Source organism: Chiroxiphia lanceolata, chromosome 4 (genome assembly GCF_009829145.1).
Source record: "Chiroxiphia lanceolata isolate bChiLan1 chromosome 4, bChiLan1.pri, whole genome shotgun sequence".
NCBI lineage: Eukaryota > Metazoa > Chordata > Aves > Passeriformes > Pipridae > Chiroxiphia > Chiroxiphia lanceolata.
In genome coordinates, this window is record NC_045640.1 from 27,436,284 (window position 1) to 27,457,359 (window position 21,076).

At 41.2% G+C, this 21,076-nt stretch overlaps 1 protein-coding gene across 4 annotated transcripts in view; it reads right to left on the reverse strand.

Moving 5' to 3' along the window:
* TEC (tec protein tyrosine kinase) overlaps positions 1-20,713 on the reverse strand; it is a 46,802-nt gene extending 26,089 nt beyond the window's left edge. The window contains exons 1-3 of one of the 4 annotated variants that reach the window (XM_032686255.1): positions 20,620-20,636; positions 10,468-10,558; positions 6,470-6,652 (exon numbers count right to left, since the gene is read on the reverse strand). In XM_032686255.1, the coding sequence (XP_032542146.1) occupies positions 6,470-6,607 (138 nt within the window). In that variant the 5' untranslated portion in view covers positions 6,608-6,652; positions 10,468-10,558; positions 20,620-20,636. Of the gene's footprint in view, positions 1-6,469; positions 6,786-10,467; positions 10,559-20,370; positions 20,444-20,619 lie in introns of those variants that run through there. The other 3 variants (XM_032686254.1, XM_032686256.1, XM_032686253.1) reach the window with 3 other exon arrangements.
* Positions 20,714-21,076: the final 363 nt, after the last annotated feature.

Genomic DNA, 21,076 nt, shown 5'->3' on the forward strand with positions numbered 1-21,076 from the left:
ATGGTCAGTGCAAGTTGCTGTGGGCTGGAAAGGTTAATGCAAGCATGCCGTGCTCTGTGTGGGAGGACAGTAACCAAACCACACACATCAGCACACTTTCAAACTAAAGAGTATCACTGCTAAGCAAGATGAGAGAGACAGAGAAATATCATGGTGAAAGGGAACATTCCACAGCTTCAACAGATATGAAGGATACTAACAGTCCACACATTGATAAGAATCTTTGAAATTATAACCAGATCTGTGGCAGTTTTGAGGAAGCACCACACTCACGAGAAACATACGAAAGTTTTCAAACCAACAAACTAGAAGGACATCTCACTTGCGCAAACCAGATCCTTTTAACTGCTCCACTGATGAGAAGTACTTTAACACCTACATTATTATCTTTCCCTCATCTCAAAGAATTTCCCTTGCCTAAAATGCCAACTAGAGCAAAAACCTGTAGTCTGCTGGCACTTTTAAGTTCAAGCGAGATGCTCTGTCAGCATAACCTAACTAAAACTTGCATGAAGTACACATTACTTGCTACGATGGCTCTTTAATGAAGCAGTAAGCCTGCTCCAGTCAGGGCTGTCAGACTCCCCCATCATCTTCTCCCAATTCAGAGATACCTTCTCAACATTCATTGAGAAAGAATTCACAACAGTCAAACTTACTGCCACACAAGGAGAAAGAGGATAAACCACGAGTACTTGGTGGACCATTCTGATGGGCATAGTAGCTTGGGTGCTATTTTTGTGTGGTCTGTCCTATTGGTTAACTCAAGAGGAATAAATGACGCTGTTCGTTGCAGCAGCAAAGCCACTCTGCAAAGGAGTGTGTGGGGCACAGCCACCAGGCATACTGGTAAAGTGAGTCTTCCTTTCAATTGCCACTGTTCAGCTGATGTATTTCAAATTTCAGTGATAAGGTGGACTCCTTGATAAACACTAAGGTTTGGTTTTCCAAACAGACACAGAGAAAGTGTAAATGCACCAATCCTTTGAAAATAAAGTCCAGAGATTTTAAACTGAATATGCAAGATACGAAGTCACTTTCAAGAGAAAATGGCCAAACGAACCTAGGGCCATGCACACATGCTGTTATTTCCACAAATGCCTCCTTGGATTTCAAACCTGCAATCCATTCAAGATGAAATTAGCAATTTGGAAAAAGTCATATTAAAACTTAGCTAACTTTTTGCTGTTCAAAAATACAAAAAGCCATTCCAAATGAGATTTTTTATTATTATTACTTCATGAAATACTTGATTTTCAAACAAGTAGGTTCACTTCAAAATTGCTTAATTTTGCTTATTAATTTCCTACTGATTAGTATTTTTTTTATTTCTTGGAAGAAAATACTTCAGGAAAATGAAAAGAAGTACACCTGAAGTATTATACTGAGCTTTCAAACCACACAAAATTGAAGAGATTTTCTGATTAAATATTTCAAGTTAGTGTTTCCTCTTTAGAAGACTATATGCCCTTGCTATACAACCAGATTATCCAGAGAAGTTGCACTGCAATCAATTACTCCAGTTGACACCAGTAAGAATAGTGCAGCAGTTCTCAAGAGCAAGGGCCAGTTCATGAAAAAATGCCTACCAGCTCCCACTTTCAAATCGCCATAGTTACTACTGTCTACATAAATGTGTTTAAAGCTGGCTTGGTAAGTCTACAATGTATATTTGAGAACACTGTACATATCTTAAGTCTTTCCGACTGTAGCGTATTCAGTATACATCTGCATACTCAGAATAGGAAGATATTTTACTTCTTCCCTATTTTTATACATTCATGACCAGTACTCTGTGCTTGGAGACCGATTGAGTTATTTCTTACTACAATGAACTTTTATCTTCATTAAAAATGGAACCCATCACATTCAGATTTCATTAGCCACTTTTGCAACATTAAGGAAAAAAATACAGAAAATACTGTTCCCAATAATGACAGCAGCTAAACCATTAAGGGCTTCATGAAACAATATTAACGCAGCTTTTTATATACTTGTAATTATTGTTAGCCCAATATTGCTCAATAGTGCAATGATGGCATTTCCCCAACAGTTACACTTACTGATTCTCAGAATTCATGACCAAAAAGAAAAAAACAAAAAACAAAAAACAAAAAACAACAAAACCAGAAGACATCCCAGCTTAAACAAAATATTCCTCTTTACTGACAGTAAAAACTCATCTCCATGATGCTTAAGGCAAGTTTCTTCCTGATGTATCCTTATTTTCAAGCTTCTTAGCGTCCATCTTTTTAACGAACCTAAAAGTGATATTTCTTCAGTTTTTTTATCCAAAAGCATAATGCCCAGAAGAAATTAAACTATAAGAGCCAAGGTCCTACTGACTTCCTACACAAAGTAGGCTTCTCATTGCATCAATCATAATTGTAGAGCTTTGCATGGGTGACCTAAACCAGGACTCTCCTTCCTCAGGATTCTGTACTTTGAAATCAGTCTCGAAATTCAGTCTCTTCACTAATTGTGTAGTTATGCTCCATCGATAGTTCACACACCTCCTCCATGACCTACAGTAGTGCAATATTTCTAAATGCAGAAACTATAATTCTCCTTCTCATAGCAGCAGTGCAGTTCCAGCTTCACTGTAGGCACTTTGTACCATGACAGGGAGCCTGATCTGCTTGAAAGCACATGTAGAAAGATTTAAATTGGTTATGAGCAAGTTAAAACAAGATTTTAGCCTGCTGCTTGTAGTCATGTTTGAGAGATAATCATTAATTGCTCCAAGTAGGTAATATGGCACTTTGTCAGGACATAGGACAGAAAAAAACAAAGAATGCTTCTATAAAGTGCAGTTTTGGTCAAAGAGCAAGTGATGCTTGACTACCAGCTGCAAAGAACAATTTAATCTCTCAGCAGTGTTTACAAGAACAATATTTGTTATGGTTGACTGCTTTCTGTTGCCATAAATGTTCCATTTCTGTCATCAGACATAGCAAATATCTAATTCTGTCACCTTATTTAAAATCCTGACCAGCCCACACTTTGAGTATTGACTAATCTGGTCAACGAGATTTAGTTTAAACTTGGTTTTAAAAAGAAGTGGTATGATTATTTACATGCCCACAAACCCTGGGGTTTTCTTGAACTTTTTACTGAACTCCCATAGAAGTTAAATGGAAGAAAAGAAAATACTTCAGTTTGGCCAACAACCACTCTGGGAATCATACATTTGCCTAGAGGAGCAGAACTCAGCCACTCTTGGCAGATTGCTACCACTGCAGTGATGGGATTAAAATGAGGGTGTGGGATCCTCTTGGCTTGGGATTTCCATGTTTATCTTACCAATCTGGAGTTTGAATATCGCCAAGCCCGAAATGAGATCATCCTTTCATTTGTCATGTCTTTAAATTCAAACAGTATTCACATTTATTTCAGCAATAAACCCCCAACCATTCAGAGGGGGAAGAATTATTTTGATCTCTAGTAACTTTTTTCCCCTTTATATAAATTACCTCAGCCAAAATATGCATGTCTTACTGTAAATGTAAATTTAATGCCACTGTAACGGACTTTAAAGAACCCACAAACAATAACCAAACAAGTGATAAAACCCCCAAACATTTTATCCATTTAAGTTGCCCAGTGACATAAAGGAATAACTACCACTGTGTCACAGAGATCTTAGTCACACAGTAATTTTTTTTTTTCAAACAGAAAAAAATATTCAGTATGCCCCTCTAGGATCAGAGCTCATTATTTTCAAACAATATTGTTAATAAAATAAAATGCTGATTAATGTTTTAAAGAATCTAAAATGAGAAGAACAGTGAAAACAAAAATAGGTTTAGGCTGGAAAGTTATGTGTCATGACTGAGCCAGTCTAACAACCTGCTGATGTCAACAATCGGAGCATCCTGTTCTCCTCCACTGCCTGGCACAGCCTCTGGCGCTTGTTAGATCCTGCACCCAGCTTAGGCAGTTTGCTAACCCAGCGGAACAGTAATCCAGAAAAAGTAAAACCAGATCAAATATCTTTCTGCTGACCTAGTTGTGGCCTTCCAGTACCTAAAGGGAACTTTCAGGAAAAACAGAGAGAGATATTTACAAGTGACAGGACAGAAAGGAATGGATTCACACTGAAAGAGTGTTTTAGATCAGATACTAGGAAAAAATGCTTTACTGTGAGGGTGGTAAGGCACTGGAACAGGTTGCCAAGAGAGGTTGTGGATGCCCTATCCCTGGAAGTGTTCAAGGCCAGGTTGGATGGAGTTCTGCACAACCTGGTCTAGTGGAAGGTGTCCCTGCCCATGGCAGAGGTTGGAACAAGATGATCTTCAAGGTCCCTTCCAAACCAGGTCATTCTATGATCAGCAATATTTTTCAGAGAGCAGTATGGGTTCCAAGAAGTGCCAGGTCCAATTCAAGTCAATGGGAGAGGTTAGCAAGGCTAGGACATGGATGAGATGAACCTGCCTGTTTCAGCAGCAAACGGATGGCCTAGTGTAGGCGTAATATTTCAGCCCAACTGTCTGTATCTTAAACTGTAACATTTTAAGAAGTTACTGCCTCCTCAGCTGAGGGCACTATGGGCAGCCCTACTCCATCTCACTGCAAACAAAACTGATAGTTCAAACCCCCTCTCAGACAGATCCACAAGTCAGTCTCTTGGAAAGGTATTTTAGCCAGAGGACATTAACCTGGAGAGGATCAGGAAAGCTGGAAAGGGAAAGCCGGGAGTGGTAACTTCTTAAAGGGTGACAAGTAGACCTGCAAAACCTGTTTGTTAGATTTCTATTTGTTCTGAACATGAGCCTACACAAGATAAGCACGCAAGACATGTTTCAGAGGGCTTCTTAGCCCCCACCTCTTTATTCTCTGAGAGAGAAAGCATACATATCTCAACTCCACAGTCAGTAAAAACACACGAATTCATACTCCAGGGTTGAAGAGCTGGACCCAGAGGGCAGAAAGTCTAGTCAGAAGCCTGTAAGTAGCACTGTACCCCAGGGGTCTAGTCTGGATGATGGAGCAGAGTGTACCCTCAGCAAGTTTGCTGATGACACCAGAATAGGAGTGACTGATACACTAGAGGGTCATGCTGCCATCCAGAGAGACATAAAATGCCTGAAGGGAGGGTGCAAAGAGGACAGAGACAGGCTATTTCCAGCAGTGCCCAGTGACAGGACCAGAGCCAGTGAGCACAAACTGAAAGACAAGAGGCTCCATCTGAACATCAGGAAAACAATGGTTTTTTTACTGTGAGGGTGACCAAGCACTGGCACAGGTTGCTCAGCAAGGTTGTGAAAACTCCATCCGTGGAGATATTCAACAGCCATCTGGACATAGATATTCAACTGCCAGCTGGTCCCAGGCAATCAGCTCTATGTGGCTCTGCTTGAGCAGAGGGCTTGGACCAGAGGACCTCCAGGGGCCTCTTCCAACCCCAGCCACTCTATGATCTTGTTCTTAATCCCTGACTGTGTCAGAGAATGGCAGCTACACCGACTGCTGTCATCCTGTAGCATGGTGAATTCAGTTCTGGTGCAACCACAAGGTCTGGCAGAGAAACATGCTTAGTAAGCATTAGCTCTCTCCTGTACCCTCTTCTTTCACTAGAGGTAAAACAGCCAACACAGGAGGTTGTAGGGTTGTCTGCATTAAGTTTTAACTGTTAAATGGCTTCCCAACATGCTGGTAACAGCATGTTACCCTAGATTTTGTAGCCATTTTAATCCCCTTCAGCATTTCTGACAAATATGGAAAGGAGCCTCAGTTAAGTGGAAAATCGCACCCCCAGCACTAAGGATATGACGAGGCACGCTGGGGGCAGGTGACCTTGATGAAACTGAGTCTGGAGCTCATTTGAAAAAATGCTGGTCTGAGGATTTGCATAGTTTACACTAGTTACTTCTTGTGTTACTGAATTTACACAGAAAGTGGTAACAGGGATGAATTGTTTGTGTGGTTAAAGATAAACTATTTCCAGCTTCACTTCAATCATTATGTTGCATGATCCACTCTAATGGATCTCATCTCTGAGGAACTTGGTCTGCAACGCACTGCTCCTATCAAATGCTCCTCCTGTTCGAACCCAGTTAATTCCCAGATGTTAAAGTCATTGCCTTCACAGTAAACACAGCCACAAGCAACTATGATTTTTAAGTTTTTCCATCTCTTTCCCACTTTGTGAAAGCAGTGATTTTTCATCTCTCTGGAGAAAGAAATAAGCCTTTATGACCAGCTATAAATGCTGGTTTCTGTTATTTCTGCCATCCAGGCAATGTACTACAGCTCTGAGAACCGGTTCAAATTGACTACCAGATAAGTTATCTACACCTCTGTCAACCTGCATTGTAAATAAGAGAAATGGCAGCTCACATTCCTTCCCGCCAATGACCATTTCCCCCATCTGCTCACGACAGTATGATATATAGTAGGAAAAAAGCAAATATTATATAAAAGCAAAAAGGAACAAAGGTACTTGGTAGTATAAATCTGTGTCTCCTACCTCTGCTCGACCTTCATAATATGTTAGCATAGACTTCGTAAGTACAAAAAGCCTCTCTTTGTAGTTTAAGGGGGAAGTCCTCTTCTTCTGCTGTGATCTTTTAATCAAAATCTCTTGTAGGATAGTAGTCATATTCATTTCAGCCCCTTGTGAGTTCTCTTTCTAGCCATTGAACATCAATTCCTGTGAAGACAAGAGGAATAAATCATTACATCTCTGGAGGATCACAGAGTTGGAGATTTCTGTAGTAAAAAGAGCTTCTACTTGTAAATGAAACTGCCTGAATATACAGAAAGCTGGAGCTCATTGTCAGCATCTGGAAGTTTACAAAAGTTAATTATTAGACAAAAAAGTTCAGGTTTTGCTCAGCTGAGGTCTGAACTAGCGCATTCCCTGGAAGCCAAAAGCTGTACGTGACTGGGATGAAATAAGGTACACTGCAGCCTATGTCACAGAAAACATGGGTGAGAAGTCTGAAATGTGCTTCAGGCAAAGAGGAGTGTACCTTTGTGCTCTTTATCACAAAGTCCTAACCTGCATACAAGTTATAATTGCTAAGGTCTGTGTATGTATACATGCCATTTGCAAAAGAGTTCTATATGTAAAATTGAAGATCATAGAATATCCTGAGCTAGAAGAGACCCACAAGGATCATCAAACTTCTGGCCCTGCACAGGAGAGCCTCAAGATCATACCATGTGCCTGAGAGTATTATCCAAACACTTCTTGAACTCAGACAGGTTTGCTGCTGTGACCACTTCCCTGGGGAGCCTGTTCCAGTATCCAATCACCCTTGGGGTGAAGAACCTCTTTCTAATACCCAACCTAAACCTACCCCAACACAACTTCAGGCCATTCCCCTGGGTTCAGTCACTGGTCACCACAGAGAAGAGGTCAGTGCATGTCCCTCCTCTTCCGCTCACAAGGAAGCTGTGACTGCATTGAGGTGTCCCATCAGTCTCCTCCAGGCTGAACAGACCAAGTGACCTCAGCCACTCCTAATATGGCTGCCCCTCAAGGCCCTTCACTGTCTTTATTACCCTCCTTTGGATGCTTTCTAAGAGCTTAATATCTTTCTTATATTGTGGTGCCCAAAACTGCACACAATGTTCAAGGTGAGGCCGCCCCAGTGCAGAGCAGAGCGGGACAATCTCCTCCCTTGACCAGCTGGTGATGCTTTGCCTGATGCCCCCCAGGACACGGTTGGCCCTCCTGGCTGCCGGGGCACTGCTGATTCATGTTAAACTTGCCATCGACCAGGACCCCCAGGTCCCTTTCCACAGTGCTGCTCTCCAGCCTCTCATTCCCCAGCCTGTATGTACATGCAGGGTTGCCCCATCCCAGGTGCAGAATCTGGCACTTTTTTTTGTTAAAACTTCATACAGCTGGCAATTGCCCTGTCCTCTCATTTGTCAAGGTCTCTCTGCAGAGCCTCTCTGCCTTCAACAGCTCCTCCCAATTTAGCATCATTGGCAAACTTTCTTAGTATACTTTCCAGTTCTGCATCCAAGTAATTTATGAAGATGTTGAAGAGCACTGGGCCTAAGATGAAGCCCTGGAGAACTCCACTAGTGACCGGTCATCAGCCTGACATAACCCCATTTACTATAAGCCTTTGTGCCTGAGATGCATCAGTACAGTAATTTTGAAAACTCACACCAATTATTAAAGAAAAGTTTCAGACACAAATGGTAGTTTAGAAGCCAATTTAAAAACAAAGAACAAAAGTTTATTTTTCAAAAAATGTTAAGGATATGCCCTCCATCTTCTGTTTAGAAAGACTTCATGTTGACCATCAAAATCAAGTAATTTACTTATGATGGTTTTGGTCGCTCAGTAACGTCTAGATGCTTTGAAGTTCTACACCATGACTGATACCTGTAGCACAGACGTAGGAGTACATAAAAAAAAAATCTCACCCACAGTTACTTTGTTTGCAAATCTGGCTACAGGGTCCTGCCAGAGACATTGTCAGGCAATCTCTCTGTTCTTTGCAATGATGCCAGCTTAGACACAGCCAACCTTCTCCCTCACCTGCTCACCGCCGCCCTGTCGTGCCACCCTGCCTTGTGCTGGTGCAAGCATTCCTCCCACTGGGCTGGGAAGCAAGCTAGGGAAGGGATCCAACCAGACATTTCATCACGCAGCACAGACAGCTGCCTGCATGGACTCATCAAATGAGGTGGCACAGAGGCAGGAATGAAAGGTGTGGGAGAGCCTGTGGAGAAGCTGTTCCAGAAATCCTTTTCTCCCTTTCCCTTTTTTCGCTTTCTGCCAGACATGCCCATGGCACCACCTGGCTAAGCTCTCATATCCCATACTCCCGCCATTTCAACAGCTGGATGTAGTTGTTCCCTGCTTTAAAATATCCTTTTCAATGAATATCTCTGCATATGCTAAAAAAATTACTCTGCAGTTTACATGGAACCATAAAATAAGACCAGGTTAGGATGCATAAGTAAAAGACTATAATTGGACTGGAAATTGTGATTGCTATCAATAATCTCTTTTTGTTATTTCTCTTCTTCTGATATATATACACACATACATTTTGTTGGTCACATCACATTGCTGGGAAGAAGGTAAGATCTTTTTTGATAGTAATTGTCTTGAATATATTCTGTAACTACTAAAGCTGTCCAATTCTGACTTATTGTCCTTCTAAAAATAAATTTGCAATCTTAAAGGTAATTGTGGAAGGAAGAATACTACCACAAACTGAAAATACAAACACTGTTCAAAAAATTAAAAGCCAGTATTAACTTTCACACTAGCTTAATGCACACAAAACTTTAAGGGTTCCCATCACAGGCTCTCCTATTCAAAACAATTATTCTGTTCTCCATAGTAAAAATTCTCCATTGGCACTTAAGAAAAAAATAATTATTATTCATCTTAGAAACCGGGATCTCAGAGATCCCTAGACTGCTGCACTGGAAAGCACAAGAGGGATGCAAAATTAACTATGATTTCTCAATACTGATAATGCTAAAATATTTCATTTCTCATCAGCCCTCTTTGGTCACATTACCATTACACAAGAGAAAAAAAATCCTTTTGACAAAATTGGGGTTAAAAAATAAAAATATCAACAATGTAATTGGTCAATGTCTGCACCTGGTTGCTACACTGAATTAGCCCTGCTATGGAGATCTCAGCAGATTAGAACCAGTTTTCTAGGTCACAAGATCAGCCTTTGAATCTGCATTTGGTCACAGAAAGCTGTTTTGTTTGAGGTTATTTCCAAGTCAGTGGCTCCAGACACATTTCTGTTTCAATAAATAAGGTTTGGGACAACTGCACCCCCACTCATTATTCTGGAAGTTCTTTTCCAAAATTCCAATACTCCATTAAGAAGCCCCTGTAACAGTCACCCTTGCCACTTATCAAATCCATATGTCACTGCTTTTCTTCAGTACAGTTTTAGACATTTTCTGCATACTTCCTCCCCAAATACTCCATTGTTCCCAGACATCCCTCAGAACATGAAGCTGTTTGCGTGACACATTGTTATCTTGTTATAAACAGCTGTGGGAATTTCATGCTGACACCCATATAAACTTTTAACAGTATGACTTCTGCCAAGAACTTGCCCTGTTCCCTGCCAACCTTAGCTACATGATAACAAACATGATCTAATTTGCAGAGATGTTAAAGACTCAGAATTATGACTGAAATCAGAAAGACTTACAGATTCTCAGCTTTTTTTAGGGTGGGAAAACATTCTCAACTTTAAGTATCGAAATACATGCATCAACTTGCACTACCTTCACATTATACAAATATTCACCTATAGAGCCATGAAGTCACCACACACCTCTCTTAAAACAAATGAAAACAACTGTTCAGATAAATCTGATAGGTCAATATTGGTCAAGGTGCACAAAGTACATTTTCATTTGTACACAGAGCTTCTTAGCCATGTCAGCTTTCCCAGTTTTCACTAGGGAAAATTGAGGCACTAAGTGATGTGGTAAGCTCAGGTGTTTCAACATTATCCATATATCTTCTGGTTCCCACTCCCAGCTCCTGGATTGTGTTTGTTTATTGAAACAATTAGTCACCGTAAGCTGGTTGGATGGTAAGCACCTGTAACATTCAAACAGTTCAATAAATGTATGAAAGTCCCAGTGGAAGTTCTAGTAGACAGAAAAGAGAAAGTGCATCCCAATCTGACCAGGGCTTCTCTGACCCAAATATAATAAGTTATTGTCACTTTTTATGAAACAAAGCTTTGTATCACACATAGTCATGGAGGGGTTCACAAGAAAAAAGGCACTCTGAAAAACACACACATCACAACAGCCATAAACCAAACACCAACAGGAAATATTTGTTTGTGGCTCAAAACAAAAATAAAATCAAGGTGTAACTGTTTTCTGAGTTTCAACAGCTCGTTAGTAATACTAACATTTCCCCAGGAATTTGGGTCCTTTAGTACAAAGTCTTAATGCTAAGCTGATGAGCATTCAAGATGCCCATTCTAACAAATCAACATCCCCAGCTTTCTGACTTGGGTTTCATGCATCCTGCACAATAGCTTTTTTCAGATTTGGGACACATCAATTCAAACCAGTAGCAATTCCAGATCTGTATATTTAACATTGAAAACTTATATCCTAGGGCAGTACATTAATAAAAATTATACATTATTCACTAATTCAATTTTTAAAAGTATCAAAATGTCGATTTTAAACACACAGGTGGTGCCTTGTAATTCTGACTCAAATATGTAAGTCTTTCAGAATATTTTTTCCTCCTTCATTTAAATTAATTCAGATAAGTTTGCTGATCAAGGTCATACTGCAAATGGCTGCAATGGGGTAAGTGAATAGGCAACATGAGCTGCTCTGGGTAGAGAGAAGAAACAGTGCAGACAGAAGGAAGAAGAAAGGAGAACTCCTTACCCTGGTTTTTCTGATGGAGCTTCTGTTGCTTTATCACGAAACTACAAACTGAGTTACATGTGAATATTTATGTACATAAGTATTCAGCACAGGCTTATTTGAATAATTACTACTCAGTGTAAGCAAGGGTTGCAAAATATACTCTTGTATTGTGTTTTTGCCCTACATTTAAGGTTGCAAATTCAAACTCCAAAAAAATAAAATACAACTGTTATTAATGCCTATTTGAAAGGTAAATTTCACAGAGATACAAATGAAATATAACTTAGCAAAATCTGTCATAATTTTAAAATTCAAATTGAGGGGGAAAATACTCTCATAATATTTGGAACGTATCATATGCCAGAAAAAGGAGAAGTAAAAAAATACTTATATTTACTTTTTTTCTCCTTTTTTTTTTTTTTAAACAGCAGACTCTCAGAAACCGAACAAACTTCTGTCATATGCAAGTTTGGATTTTTTTTAACTGAGAGAAATGCAATTTTGGGGTACTATTTTCTAATGAGTTTCAAAATTATACTCAAAGGTTTGCAAAACCTTAGTCTCTTTTTGAAAATCAGCCAAACAATAACTGGCTAATTTTATACCTAAGCAAACCCTACAAAAATTAGATTCATATTTGCCTGCACTAAATTTAGATTAAAAAGTAAACAGGCTAAGGGGTAACTCAGTGACAACTCTGACTGGAGATTCTGAGATAACCACGTGATGTTGCAAAATATCCTTTATTCAGCAGAAATGTACTCATGTAAGCACACAGAAGGAGTATTTTACTGCAACTAGAACCAGTTTTCCAAAATTCCTTGGAAAGAGGCTCACTACATTTTACAAAATACAAGCATTTGTTTCCTTTTAGCATTATAACTTAGGTACTTGGGGTAAGCAGAGAAAACAATGATGAAAAATGATGGTCCCTCTTAGATAGGGTCAGTTGGCATCAAGGTGGTTCATCACACCAAACTGGAGGATCAACTCATCGACCATCACAAAAGACAAGTAGAGCCTAAGTGCACAGAACAGCTCAGGAAAAGCAGTAAGAGCACCAAAAGGATTTCCTTCCCCTTACAGTGATGATTCAGGAGAATGACATGTACATGTCTCCAAATAATTTATAAACTTAGCTATTGCTCTTTACTTGGATTTCCTGTAAGCAATACACTCCAATTATTACATTATCCTTTCACAGCTTTATAGTGCACCTTCTTCCTGAATAAATTATTTCGGAAAGGAACCTCTGCTTTATGAAACAAAAATTACATTATTACCATCCATGATATAGAAAATATGTTGACATGGGCATTTTTTTCTTTAAGTTATTTAGCAATAACTTTGAGTTAGCAACCAAATAATGGGATACCACACAAAGGATGGAATGATCAATTTTCACTATCTTCATCAACTTCTATTTTTATTCATTCCTCTAGAGTCCAGTACTCATAGCTTTTCTTATTTCTTCCACATAAAGCTCTGTAATATCTATAAACTTGCATTGACTATTTTGCCTTCATTTTATATCATTTGTAATGTTCTTTGCTGCAAGACAATAAAGCTGAAAGTTAGTTTGGGACACGTGAAAGCAAGGCACAAAGAAAGACTTTGAAACATCAATATTTGACATTAACCCTTAAAAAGGAGATGGCAGACTTTACCAGGTACAAACTTTGTGGCTCAGGTTTATTTTATTCTAAATACGGTGTATAAAGCAGAGTGGAAACGGCAAACTTAATTTTCTGATGACATCCAGTAGCTCTTGCCTCTGTGGTGCCATCATCAAGACTTCAGGATGCTGCAAGGAATTTGACTGAGCTGGCCAGATGAGGCAGAGCACAAAGAGATTTGCTTCTTCACTTGTGCAGCATAAAGGTCTGGTGAAGAATATTGGTTTGGTTTACTTGTACAAATACAACTGACACTCAGCTGACAGAGAAGAGGTAAAAGATAAAGTAAGAACAGGAAGGGAAGGTCAGGGTCTGAACTGGGAAGAGACATATGGTGTACCATATATATATGGTCCCCCTTACATGTTTATGTACCTTCGAAAGGAAACAGTCCTCTTTATTCTGGCAAGTTTTTTTCAAAGTAGTGTTAGAGAGGGAAATGGAAGAACTATCTCCAAACTGGCATGGCATTGGTTTGGAGGAGCAGAAGCTCCAGAAGAGCAGTCTAGATACTTTGCTTCTACGCAGACCAAGGCTCCTCCACCAGTACCCCGCTGGCCTGTGGGACTGGATGGACTTTTAATAAAGCAGAGCTGTTGCTTCAGCCTTTTTTCTAAAAATCCCCTGCCGATAAGAAGGGAAGAGAAACAGTAACACCCACTTACTAAAGAAACAGGCAAAGATGAAATTGGCAAAGGAAATGGGCGATGCTTGTGCTAAAGCTTTTCCTAATTCTCCAGGAAGCCAGAGGTTTAGAGGGCTGGAAAAATAAAAGCTCTGTTAAATCAGAGGTTGAACTAACTCTCTTTAGGAACCCTAAAGTTCACCATCAAGTAGGAGGACAATTGCTATTGTACACAAAACTGTAAATCTGAGCAAAACAAATCACATCTATGGGGAAGAAAAATATAAAAAGGAAAGAGATCAACAGTGCCTGAGGGTATCCTTCTTTTTAACTATAGTAAAGGAGTCCGTTAATTCACTTTCTTCACAATTTGAGTTAGTTTTTTCAAATGTTATACAATCTCAGGTGAGCACGTGATCTATTACACAAAAAATAAGCTTAATTTATTTTAATATTCAAGACACTCTTTTGACATGGTCTAACTAAAAGACGGTAATACATACAAATTATGACTGGCTTTATACACAGGGAATGACTAATACTTCCTCAGTTACTTCTTTTTCCAAACACTCCAAGAACTTTTTTTCCCCTAAACAACTACTTGTTCTCCAGCTACTAAAGAACTACTTGTTCTCCACCCTCTAGACTGCATAGAAGCTGCCCAGTAAGAAATACTCCAATAATAAACTGGGGAATTTCTACTGAAGAAAAAGCTGTGAAGTTGACTCAGATGATGAAGTACTGGCCACATCTCACGTTGACTAATGGATATATTTACCCTCAAAGTCTTCATTTTTAGGTAGTATTATAAGGTCACTTGATAAGTGTTGCTTTTTTGCAGCTACTGAGCAACTGACCAGCCCCAACAGACAGTGCTGATATATCTGAAGTCACAGGTCAGAACCCAAGGCAGTAAGTGGGAAGAGGAAATACTGCAAGTTCCCATTTGTCAAGTTTCCCCTGTATCGTTTTCACCAGGATATGTTCCCTCCACTACAAAACAAGGACAGGAGACTGAACACAAAATAAATGACCATTCACATTTCAGCTGAGATGTTGTACTACTGTTCCCACAGCTGGCAAAGCAGTGGCGTTCGCAAGGTCAGCATTCTTATCTTATGATTCCAGAGTCTCTTACCCTGTTATGTGGATTGATTTTGGCTGGGGTAGAGTTAAGTTTCTTCACAATGGCTAATATGGGGCTATGTTTTGAAATTGTGCTGATCACAGGGTTGATAATATAGAGATGGCTTTATTATTGCTGAGCAGTTTTAGGACAGAGCCAAGGCCTTTTCTGCTTTTTGTACTGCCACATTGCTGAGGAGGCTGGAGGTGTATGGGAAGCTGGGAGGAGACATAGCCAGATCAGCTGACCTCAACTGACCAAAGGGATATTCTGTACCATATAGCATGAGGCTCAGTATATAAAGTGGGAGAAAGAAGGAGGAAGGGGGGGACATTTCGAGTTATGACTTTTGTCTTCCCAAGAAACTGTTATGCATGATGGGGCCCAGCTTTCCTGGGAATGGCTGAACACCTGCTTGCACATGGGAAGTAGTTAAAGAATTCCTTGCTTTTACTTGCATTTCAGCCACTTACTAATAAAGTCTCCACATACAGGACTGAAAAGCCAGGCTATGACCTTAAAGAATTTTTTTTTCACATACAGTGCAGCCTAAGCAACAGGGAATACCAAAGGACTTCACTCACATCAAAATATAAGTATTAATTCAGGGGAAAAGTTTCTTACTGAATCTGTAAATAAACACAACTGAGACAGTGCTGTGGTCTCATGTTCTCCCTTTCCTCTCGCTAATGGAAGGTAGTGAGCATCTCTAGCAAAGCAGCTTGTTACTCCGCTCTCCTTGATGTCAGTTCTCAGATGTTGAGCTGTTTCAACTGTTGTGAGTTAAACAGGGAATGAGGGCACTTGTCAGGTGTCACAAGACATTTATTGTCTCAAGGAAAAACATTCAGCTTTAAGTCTTTGTGACATGCAATGTGGTCATTAATGCTTGATGGTATATAACTCCACTCTGGTTACTTATAGTGAGACATAAGGATATTACAGAAGAGGCATCACCAGAAATTGGGCTGCCACAATCTACTCCTGTTGAGGTCAAAATTACAAGGAGTAAAGTTAAGGCACTGCAAAGGTAAGATAAGACAGTCCTTTACGGCTAGGTCTCAGGTTTTCATGGGGACTGTAGGCATCACACTGACTTTCAGATTAGTTTCAGCTTAAAAGATGCAGAAAAGGACTAAACAAAATTGAGGGAATTTTGCTGCTTGCCCACTACTTTTTTTTTTTTAATCAGAGAACTGCAAGCCCCTTCATGCTTGGTGAGAGTGCCCTGGTAGGAAGAGAAAGCCACTGTGGTGACAGAGGAGCCATCTGCAGCCCCTGACACAGAACGAGGGCCCTCCTCTCACCTCTCACTGCTCTCATACCCCCCAGCCTTTCACCTGTCATTCTCCCAAAGTTCCCAGTGATAAAACAGACTCCCACAGGGTCACACAATCCAAAGTGGGTGAGGCCCCCTCTCTTCTGCTCCTCCCACCATGCCATTGATCTGATTTGCAACTTCACCTGGAAAGAGATGCTCATAACTGGGGAGAGGAGGCAGGGAAAACACACACAGTTATTCTTTCTGCCAGGATATGGAGCTTGAGCCTGTGATATAGGACACCCTGTAATTCACAGGACAAGAAGCAACCTCGAATACATTAAGAATTTATATATTATGATTATCTCACCTACCCCATAGGCTAGCACAGCAAACCTGATAAGATTTGTGCACAGGGCTGCCTAGGACAGATTTACAACATTCAGCTAAAACAAAACGTTATTAGATATCACCTGGGTCTGATGGTAAGTTATGTGGCTATCCTGTGGAGAAAACAAACAAACAAACAAACAAAACCAACAAGATCCTTTTTTTGTTTAATAAACATAAATGGTCAGGTATTTGTCCCAGTCTAACATACAGTGTGCTCACTCGAAGGGTAGGGTCCCAGTCTCCTGCCCAGATGCTGCTTCCTTTACCACCCAAAGCCATTTTTTGCTGCCCCACATTCAAGTGGAAACAAGGCCTAGATCTTACAAGTTAGTCAGATTACAGCTTGTAATAGGCACAGGGTTGAACAAAAACCCTCCTGACAGGAAACTCAGCTGTGACCTAGTTGAGGATACATGAAGTTATACTCTATGGGTGGCAAAGTGGCACCCATTCACAGATCTGCATGAATGAGAAAAACAAGAGTGCCAAGAAAGAGTTTGCCCACGTCCCTCATATCTCAGCACACTACAGGTTTTTTTCTTCTTTTTCCTGCATTTGTTTAATGTTGCACAGGATTTTTACCTTAAGAGCTGAAATAGGGTAGCCCAGTTGGCAGCCTGGTGCTTTGCCTAAGAAGAGGAGTTGTGACTGCAAACATGGCCAAACACTTCTTCCAGTAACCAGGAACTGATTTACATGACTGGCCTCAGCAGATGGGGAACAGCTCTTATACATCGGCTGTTGGCCAGGCTCAGATTCTCTCAGAGCAACTCCTCTCTCTCCAGCAGGCCCTGGAAAACCATGTCTCCTGCCCACCATACCAAGGTTGGACCACACCAAGCTAGGCATGACCTTCACTGAACCACCCAGATTACAGAACAGTCATCCAACTAAGATGCATCTTTTCAGCAATATCTTTTTTCTCCTAAATGTTTGAGTACTGTCAAAACCAAAGACTGCTCCTAGATGATGCTGTTCTTCCTAAGAAAGGTAAACCTTGCCCATGATGGACAGATCTACTTCCAGGAGTCTTTTTCCCAAGATTTCATGATCCCATCTGAACACAGTGGCCACTTCACAGTGCTTGCAAGGAACAGATCTCTCCTTACTCCAGCCCACCTCTATGCCCAGGAAATTGCAAAAACCTTCTCCCCTCCCTGTAAAGCACCTCCTACAATGCGACTCATCTCCCCACATGTCAGAAATTATCTATCTGTTTTTCAAGGTTTTATCCCACATGGTATTTTCCCTCACTCTGAATCACAGCCTGTGTGCCTCAGCTGGGGCAGGGGATGACTGAGAACTGCCAGCACTGTAATGGCCACGGGGCAGTGGTGAGTCACAAGCCTCTGCTCCCCAGTTCCTCTTCTGTCTCACCAGACAAAAGGAATATGTGTCCACCCAAACATTAGTTTCCCTCAAATTGCACAACGCTTGTTTTCCTAATGCTTTTTCCTTTAGAAAATACACTTAGAAAAAAAGACCAGAAGCAGGAGAGCAGAATGCTCCTCTGCCTAAGAGGTAGCAGAGTAAACTCGTGATTTGTCTTCAGAAGTAACACCCTCTGTTAACAAAAATACTTTCTTGAGACCCAGTTGACCATTGGTGATACATGTACTTCAGGAGCACATATGTTCTTTAAAATATAAAAAATCTAACACCTCAGGCCTTCTTCACCATGCCAACCTGTACTCCACTCTGTCCAAGTACTGCTTTCCATATCTTTCAATTTTTATTGTGGTATCTCCTTCTGCAGGAGAGCCATTGTAGATGCTACAACTGATTTTTTTGCATACACAAACCTGCCTTCTTTTAAAGCACAGTTCCAAGTTCAGCAGTGAATAGGTAATAGTTTAATGAAAAAAATTAAAACCATGCCAAAGTAGAAAAACACCTTAGACATCAATGGTTAACAAAAGCTAAATATTATTTTCCATGATCTTTGCATTGACAGCAGGCAGCACAGACTTCTATTGTTTAAAAAACAGAACATGTTTTGCATATTTGATGTATAAATATTCGTATGAAACTTACACCATTGCACCTTATCTTCTGTATGCTGTTTATAAGCTAACACAACACAGAGGGAATTAAATCTACAAGAGGTTGCACCTCCATTTGGTGGAGGGGAACACTTCTTTATAATTCCAAGCAATTTTGTGGAAGTAACCACTTCCCAGTTATTTTAATTTTAATTACAGGATATCATACTATCACGGCATATCTGAATACAATATTGTTTCAGGGCAAAATGAAAAAATATGGAGCTGATATTGTTTTATCAGCTCTATTATTTTTCTCTCTTTTTATCCATTGTAGGCAGTCAGCCAGGTTACTGGATACATTGCAATGCAAAATCCAAAATGCCTACAGCTAAGAATTAAAATGTGACTTAAATTAGGACATAGTTCTAGCTGCCTCACAATCAATAATTTAAAAAAGATTTCAAAGACTTTAAAATTCTATATTAACATTCAAAAAAAAAGTGGCACTCCTATAAATTTTGAAGGGCTAATAAAATCAGGTCTCACAGCTGAGAACTAGACTTCCTTCAAGACAGAGAGCTAACTGGCAGTATGTTTTTGATTTTCACACCTTCGACATTACCTTATTAAAACAAAAAAGGTGCCAAATATAACCATCCTGCTCTGTTTTCAGTGGTTTCAGCAGACAAGCTCACATAGAAATCATTTGGTTCAAAACGATCAGAATTTCATTCAGAAATTTAGAGGAATGTGTAAGGCACCCTTTCATCAAGGACTAAATGCAGAGATAAATGTGATTATTTCATAAGATGTAATTTCTCAATAAATAAAACACATAAAATAAAACCTAGAGAAACATGAAGACTGTTAGAGGAGGCTGACAGCAACTGGGCTCTTTCCTGCTGCAGTCTCCTTAAAAACCATAACCACCAAATGGCTATGAGTAACACCCTGTGCTACCTCCCCACCTACAAGAGCAGTACCCAGGAAACAAGACCAGGACACCTGAAGGGCCTCTTCTGCACAGGTGGCATGGTCCGAGCAGCACAGCTGGTGTGCCAAAAGGTAAGAGGAGCATGTGCAAAGTCACTCTGGGCAACCTGTCAAGTTAACTAGGAGCTTGTTTGTATGTATGCTGCTTTTGATTGCCCAAAATACTCTAAACATTTATATAACAGCAGTAAGTAATAACCCATTTTCTAGTCACTGGAGGGTTCTGAGAAATTAAAGGAAACTTCACCCTCTATCAAAGGTGGGACAGCCAGATAAGGTACGAGCAACATTTACTCTAAAATAAAAACAAACGCTCCAGAAGCAAGTACACACAACACATCTTTTTATCTGCATTTCTGCTACAGTCAGTTTTTCCATCTGCACAAGCTACAGTCTCGCTTATTTGACTCATAAAACAATCCTAAGTATTTCAGATTAACATTTGTCACAGTAAGGTATCCATCTATCCTTCCAAGCAGGGAGCTTGTGGCCATGCCTACTCTAAAAGCTCAGTTTACAGCTCAAATAATTACTGGTTCCAAGTTACAATGGGGGAACAGAAAGGAAGGCTGCAGAAAAGCACCATGCAAGTCCAGTCACTTACTGCACAAGCAGCAGGTATACTGTATCCCAGCACGAAGGACTGTAAGAGCATTCACCGCCAAGAAAGGATAACCTCGCTGTTGGATAGAAAGCAGGGGGCATTATTAGGATGACTGAACTCACACACAAGGCAACTTTTGCCTTGAGATGAGGCGGAACAGTCTTAGTAGAGCACAGTGGTTACATGGATGTAAGGAAAGAGAGAAGAAAGTCACATCAAGAAGGAAGTACTCAGCAATGTTGGCTTTCAAATGCGTTTGATAGCCTAGATAACAACCCTTATATTACACAAATTACAGCAATTTTAAGCAAAGGTTTGAAAGGCAGCTTTTGTCATTGCTCCCGCTTACAGGTCCCAGTGACACCTCGACGTCGAGGAAGCGGTCCCTCTGCTCTTGTGGCGCCCACACTTTTGAAGTCGGAAACAGCGGCCGCTGCAGGGTGGGCTCCGTGATCCGGCACCCCCCGAGACAGGTCCCTGCGGGGCGCGGACCCGGGTACCTGCGCTCGGGCAGCCCCGGCTGTGAGCGTGGAGGAAGGAACGGCCCCTCTGCCTTGCGAGGAGCGTCTGCTGCGCGGCTGCCCCGGCTCTGCCTTACCTGGCTGTCCCGGCCGCCGCCGCGGAAGGAGCCCTGGCGCCGGCGGCGTGGAGGGAGGCGGAAGGAGGGAGGGAGAGAGGCACCGCAGTGCCCCTCTCCGGCTCGGGAAGGCACCTCCTCTTCGTCCTCCTCGCCGTCCCGCCGAGCGCGGCTCCCCGCGGGGCAGCGGCGGAGGAAGCGGCGGGGGCGGCTCCTGCGCGGGCCCCGCTCCCCGCCGGGCGGCACCGCCGTCCCGGGCACACTCCGCGCTCGGGGCAGGTGCAGCACGGCGAGAAGCTCAAGTGAGAAGGTGTCTCACATCCAACGCAGCCGGCGGAAGCTGCCCGGAATCGTGTCGGTGAAGTACAAGAAAAAGGCAAATTACACAGCTCAGTTGCAAACTCTCCCCCAAAATCTAGGTGCTTGGCACCAGCTGGCTTTAAATTGTGCGTAAGCGGTGCTTCGGTCAGACATTTCT